This window comes from Malania oleifera, chromosome 6, assembly GCF_029873635.1.
Source record: "Malania oleifera isolate guangnan ecotype guangnan chromosome 6, ASM2987363v1, whole genome shotgun sequence".
Classification (NCBI taxonomy): Eukaryota; Viridiplantae; Streptophyta; class Magnoliopsida; order Santalales; family Ximeniaceae; genus Malania; species Malania oleifera.
In genome coordinates, this window is record NC_080422.1 from 110,090,257 (window position 1) to 110,097,034 (window position 6,778).

Consider the following 6,778-nt stretch of genomic DNA (forward strand, 5'->3'; position numbering starts at 1 on the left):
TAATGTGACTAAATAATGTGTACATGACCTTTTAATAGAAGGGATACCGTACTTCAACGATATGCTCACCGAGCTCCAAACGTAGAGTAAAAAAAAATCATAAATCTAAAAAATAAAAAAAATAATTTCTAAAATTTTCTTGTAGTAATTAGAAAATTGGAAAATAAAGTAGTATTTTCATGATTATTTAAAAATTTGAAAATAGAAAATAAAAATATTTAGGCAAGCAAATGGTGTCAAAACTTTTTATTGTTTTTTAAAATATTTGCCTACAAATATTGTAAAATTTAAAACAAAAATTATAACTTCTTTGTAATTCTGTAGAAAACTGAAATGGAAAATGAAAACTTATTACAAAAGTTAACGGGTCCTAAGCATTTTTTATTTTTTTTCTTTAATTTCTTAAAATTAGAAAAAAAAAAAAAGCTCATCCTATTTTTTAATTTTCTACGGAATTACAACGAAATGACAATTTGACTCTTGACGTTTGCATAGGGAACCCCATAAGGAAAATAGGACAAGACTCCAATATTTTAGCGACTTTGATTGGGATTTCAAAAAACGGTTTAGCTGTTGGGGTGGGGGTGTGAGCTGTTCATTCCAGTCATTGGTAAATGGCAATGCGATAAATGTGTGGGAGTTATTGCCAAAAACCAAGCATCTCCCACCTCTCATCTTTATCTCTCTTTAATGCATTCCCTTGAGAGTTTCATGGTGTTTTGGTGAAGCTCGGCAAGGGATGTTCGCAGTTTGCCGCTAAATAATATATTTCTTGATTCAAGTAAGTTATTTTTCATCTCCCCTGTTTGTGTGCAATTTTTTTTTTTTGTTTTTTGGTGGGTTCGTTGTAATGTGACGAGAGAATCATCAATTTGAGGCTCTGGGCATTTCTCAATCAAAACCCAGAAAGGGCGAAAGGCAAATGGTGGATTTACTCTGAACCTTGGGTTGAGATGTTCTTCTGTTTTCCCTTTCTTTGTTTTTTTTTTGTTTTTTGTTTTAATCAATAGGTTAAATTTCTTCCTTAAGAAGGGATTGGCATATAGATATAAATTGAATGTGGGTTGAGAAACATGCAGGTTGCTGTTTTTGGTTTTCCTTCTATCCAATGATTCGGTGAAATCCTTGTTTGTCTTTGGGAATGATAATTGCAGGAGTAGAAGAAGATGATTAGGTGTTTGTTATTGGTTTCCTTGTTGGTTCACTCGACCTTGGCACAGCAACATTTGAAGGGGGCCTCACCATGGCAGACTCTGAATGGTAACATGCATTTCGCATTATCTTCAACAAATCACCATTAGAACAAAAGTTGGATGCATGATGTAAATTCTTGTGCAAAATAAAACTGCAGGGAATCAGCCCCTTGTGATAGCACGTGGCGGGTTCTCAGGGCTGTTTCCGGAATCCAGCCAAGTGGCAAATGATATGTCCAACAGCCTCAGTTTGAGCGGCTCAGTTTTGTACTGTGATCTGCAACTATCAAAAGATGGTGTGGGTTTTTGCCAGTCAGCTATAAAGTTGGAAAATGCAACAAATATAGCTGAAATCTACCCAAAGGGATCCAGAAACTACAATGTAAATGGGCAGGATATGCATGGGTGGTTCGGTTTGGACTTCACATTCGATCAGCTCTTCAACAATGTCACATGTAAGTCATTAGAACAATCTCCCTTTCCCCTCTCTTCTGCGTACTTTGTGCAGATAGCACACTTGCTTGCGGATCAGAAAGTGGTTTTTTTTTTTTTTTTTTTTTTTGGATTCTTTTTTAAGTTAACTATTGTTCTGTTTAGTAACTCGATATTAATGCATAGGAAAAATGAAGGGAACCTAAATAAGTATATTGTGGGAATAGTTTTGTATTCCAAGACTTCGGTTGCTTTCCTTTGTCTGCTTGGCAACCAAATGGAACAGGAAGTTTCAAAAGAAGTGTTAATGACATAGTCTAAGATTTTTTGCTAAAATGAACGTATACATAGTCATTAGATACTGAGAAAAAGTTTACAAGTAAAGATGAAGAGTTTGCACCATGAAATATTCCCCGAGGCTCTGAAGTGACTGTTTTTTCCTTCTCGTTGCATGTCATTTTTTCCCATTGTAGTGTATCAATCTGTATTCTCTCGATCAAGCTTGTTCGATGATTCATTGCCACTAACAAGTGTGGAAGATGCAACTGGAGTTCGTCCCTCTAAATTTTGGCTCAATGTTCAGGTCTCTCTCTCTCTCTCAGACAGCACTCGAGTCACTATGACTTTTAGTCCATACAAATAAATTTCCATAACGATTTGGTAGAGTTCTTCTACCACGAGGATTCCATTTACTATGTTACTGACTTGTTAGTTATACACTTGTATTGAATTGTTGTGTTTTTTTTTTTTTTTTAATGTTTTTTGTTTTTGTGTGATGGCGTTTGGAATTTGTTCTGCGCTAAATTGCAGTATGACATGTTTTATACCCAACACAAACTCAGCCCAGCATCATACCTGCAAAATGCTCAGAAATTTATGCCTTTGGATTTCCTGTCATCTCCTGAGATTGGCTTCTTAAAGAACATGAATGGTAAAGTGAAAAAAGCTAAAACAAAGCTCATCTTCAAGTACCTCCAAGCCGATGATGTCGAACCTACAACCAACCAGACATATGGTTTGCTGCTGAAGAATCTTACTTCAATTAAGTCATTTGCGTCTGGGATTCTTGTCCCAAAAGAATTCATATGGCCTGTTAATAAGAACCTATATTTGGAGGCTCCCACTAGTCTGGTAACTGATGCTCACAAGCAAGGACTTGAAGTCTATGCTTATGGATTTGCAAATGACCTTCCTGCAAGTTATAACTACAGTTATGATCCAACGGCTGAGTACTTGCAATTTATCGATAATTCCCAATTTTCTGTTGATGGGGTGGTCACAGATTTTCCTCCCACAGCATCAGAAGCAATTGGTGAGGTTTTAGGCTCTCTCTGTATCATATTAATTTTCAGCATTGCATTCACACACACTAATGCACACAAAAGAATCAAAAAACAAAACATGAAAAAATAAAATTCAACACCAATCAAAAAACAAAACATGAAAAAATAAAATTCAACACCTTGCTTTTTTAACTGTCAAAAATGCAATAAACTCTTGGCAGTTCCAACTATAAGAAAAAGTATCCTCACCCTTGGACCATTCTTTCTGGTGCAGGATGCCTAGCCCATAACAAGAATGCTAGCAGGCTGCAAAAGTGTAAGATACTTCTCTCATATTTTTTCAAATGAAATTATTCTTTCGTCAATTGTTGATCATATATCTAAATGAAGCAAAATAAGTGGAGCAGGCATTCTACAACCTTCCAATATAATTCTGGACATTTTCAGGGGCAGGGAAAGTGTTGGTCATATCTCACAATGGAGCAAGTGGGGTTTATGCGGGCAGCACCGATCTTGCTTATCAGCAAGCAGTAGATGATGGAGCAGACATAATAGATTGCTCAGTCCAAATGTCACAAGATGGAGTTGCCTTCTGCTTGAGTTCGCCCGATCTATTAAAGGATACAACTGCAGTAGCCTCATTCATGGCTCAATCTTCTGTGATCCCTGAAATCCAACAGAACAGTGGAATATTTTCATTCAATCTCAAATGGAGCGAGATTCAGACTCTGAAGCGTAAACTACTATTTTTTTTTTTTCTGTTTATTTGCACTTGTGCAAGTTTATGTATTTAGGCTTTACAACTCCAACTCACATTAATCTTTTTTTTTTTAATTTTTATTTTCTTATTTTCAGCTCAACTAACAAGTCCTATCCCAGAGAGCAATATGCCAAGAAATCCGGCAAGCAAGAACAAGGGTAAATTCTTGACTCTCGTGGAGTTTCTGGATTTTGCTAAGGCGAAGGCAGTTTCTGGAATTTTGATCAATATAGAGGTAGGCTTAACCTCTTCCCTGTTAATTCTCTTCCTTCCCCTCTTCCATCCAACACCCCCTCCCAAAGTGTATCGCTAGAAATTTAACTTGATCTCAGCAGCATATTCTGAAAGGCTGTCATTTTCCAAATTTAAACAACCCCACATTTGCTTTTCTCCCTTTGTGTATTTATTATGTTCCATCTATAAACTTCTAGCTTTACAAATGGAGTTCTGACTCTTCACGCTACATTCTCAGAACGCTGCCTACCTTGCATCAAAGAAGGGCTTCAGCATAACAGATGCAGTTACAAAAGCCTTAAGCAATGCCACCTTCGACAAACAGTCCACCCAAAAAGTCTTGATCCAATCAGATGACACTTCGGTGCTGTCTGAGTTCAAGAACGTTTCCAGTTACAGAAGAGTGTTATCCATTAAAGAGACTATTGGAGATGCACCCAAGAAGTCAGTGGAGATGATCAAGAAGTATGCCGATGCAGTTACTGTGTCCAGAGGCTCCCTTATTAATACTTTAGACTACTTCACCTCTGCTAATACCACTGTCACTATAGATATGCATGCTGCAAACATCTCAGTATATGTCTCAGTTCTCAGGAATGAATTTACTACTCTAGCTATGGACTACTTCTCAGACCCTATGGTGGAGCTTGCTACACTCATTGAGGGGCTCCAGGTTGATGGAGTTGTTACGGAATATCCAGCAACTGCAAATGCATATTTGAGTAAGTCTTTAAATGCCTAAATAATAACTCTCCACCAATACTGGCTAAAACATCTAATTGAAATCAAGAATTATATTGCATTATAATGGAAGGCAAGAGTTTAAGGATCCAACAGTTTGTGATCTTTCCAGTTACTGCATCGATTATGTCAATAACAAAATTTTCATCTCTGTGTATCATTTCAGCGACCAAATGTTCGGACCTCAATGCCAATACTCAGTTTCCTATTCTTCCAGTAGAGACGGGTTCCCTGCTTTCTTTGGTTTCAGGAGATGCACTGGCACCAGCAAATGCCCCTCTGCCCCCACTAGATGTTTCAGATGTCATCGACCCACCTCTGCCTCCTGTGGCCACCAATGTCAATGGGTCAGCATCTGTGCCTGCTCCCGTTCCTGCTGAAACACCCCGTTCCAGCAGTTCCAAGCATCTTGCTAACATGGGTCTTTCTCTTTTGGCAATTGCAATGCTCTCTTTACTTTCTGCAGGATATCAACATTGATTGATTTGTTTGGCATGGACCAGAAAATTAGTACTTATTACCCAGTTTCTCCAGTCTTTTCTTTTATATATATAACCATGTACTATGGGAAGTGTTTGGGTTTAGATCATCTCATATCTGCTGTGAGGGGAGGATTTGGGTGGTTTAGTGATAATGTTTGATCATGACTTAAATACAGTTATATTGAACAGATTCATTGACAAAGTAGTTTTTCAGAGCCATACTACTTACTTTTCTAGCTCTTGATTGTGAAAAGATTATACTTTTTATTTGATATTTTATTTGTCAATCACTTTGTACAACGATATCATGAACTAGAACATCATAACATCCTTTCGAATTGAGACAGATTTAGCCCGTAAAAAAATGCACTTTTTAGTGTTAGCATGAGGAGTCTCGATGGGTGGGCATGATATATATGGGTGAACACCAACTTGACCCAAAAGTTTAAACTTATTAAGTTTTATAAGCACCCATCATCCACTCAATTTTTTTCAATGTTAGACAAACTCACAAATGGAATTCTCAACAATCACTCATTCACTTGTGAGTCTGAACTGCTCCTCTTTGAACGGAAACCGTCTCTCTTCTAGGAGTAAGCTCAATTCTTCAATAGTTGCTCAAGTAGGCCTTACCACTGACGTCTTACGTGCGTCAGATTGCATTCCACGTGCCCCTGAACTAATCCTACCTCTCACGTCTTGACCCTATTCGGATCCATCTTTCAGGCTTAGATGATCCTTATTGGCCTCGGTCACACACTTGATCCTCCAATTGTTAGCAATGTCAAGAGAATTAGCTTCACACCTTGACTTTACGCTCTCGTTCGCCCCAAGTTACGAACAATCGGTTATGATACCACTTGTTAGCACCGGCGGAGTCCATGGGTGGACTTGATACATATGGGTGAACCATGGTCTTATATTTCCATGAAATTATCGAAATTTTCGATTTTCGCCACCCTCGAATTTGAAATGGTAGGTGATTTCTGTCTTGCATAATTTCCGTCGAAATCTCATTAAATCATTCGAAATTTATTGAAATCAAAATTTTGGCAAAACTTGTCGCAATTTTAACTATACAATGGAATTTCATCAAAATTCAAATGAGAAATTTAGGAGTGAAGTGAAATTTCTATCTTAATTTATTTTATAGAAACAAAATATATTACAAGTGCTTTTGAAATTATATGAAAAAATAACTTACACTAACATCATTATTTGTATAATAAATAATAATGATTTATGAATTTTGTTATAGCTGGTGTTAGGAGCAGCCAAGAGCTAGAGCTGAGTTGGAACGCGGTGCAATTAATCTCACGTGGTGAAATTAATCTCCATTTTATCTCTCCATTGTAACTTCCCATTTATGCTTAATTGTGATTAAATTGTAATTTAAATATCAGCCCTATGAATAGAGGCCCGAGGAATACAAGAAATGCACAGTGAGAAGCTCAGAGAGTAGAGAGGAGAAAGAGGAGGAGGAGAGAGGGAGAGAGTGAGAATTATAATTTTCCGATGAAATAGTGAATATTTGGTGTGTGCTCTGTGTGGACGTAGGTCGATATTGACCGAATCACATTAAATTTCTAGTGTCACATCTTTCTGGATGCTCATAAGTTTCTAACAAGTGGTATCAGAGCCCGGTTGGAGCAG

General features: G+C 37.3%; 1 protein-coding gene across 1 annotated transcript; it reads left to right on the top strand.

Moving 5' to 3' along the window:
- Positions 1-646: 646 nt before the first annotated feature.
- On the top strand, positions 647-5,257 carry LOC131157504 (glycerophosphodiester phosphodiesterase GDPDL7-like). Its single transcript, XM_058111706.1, has 10 exons — positions 647-781; positions 1,155-1,260; positions 1,352-1,648; positions 2,099-2,208; positions 2,436-2,937; positions 3,183-3,224; positions 3,356-3,643; positions 3,764-3,903; positions 4,141-4,624; positions 4,810-5,257. The coding sequence occupies exons 2-10, from the start codon at positions 1,167-1,169 to the stop codon at positions 5,121-5,123; spliced, it is 2,271 nt and encodes a 756-aa protein (XP_057967689.1). The 5' UTR covers positions 647-781; positions 1,155-1,166; the 3' UTR covers positions 5,124-5,257.
- Positions 5,258-6,778: the final 1,521 nt, after the last annotated feature.

What these genes read in the sequence shown, in the direction of transcription:
- LOC131157504 (XM_058111706.1), top strand. Translation starts at nt 1,167, where the DNA reads ATGATTAGGTGTTTGTTATTGGTTTCCTTGTTGGTTCACTCGACCTTG. An exon ending in ACCATGGCAGACTCTGAATG is followed by an intron (nt 1,261 to 1,351) that starts GTAACATGCATT and finishes ATAAAACTGCAG; the next exon opens with GGAATCAGCCCCTTGTGATA. An exon ending in CACAGCATCAGAAGCAATTG is followed by an intron (nt 2,938 to 3,182) that starts GTGAGGTTTTAG and finishes TTTCTGGTGCAG; the next exon opens with GATGCCTAGCCCATAACAAG.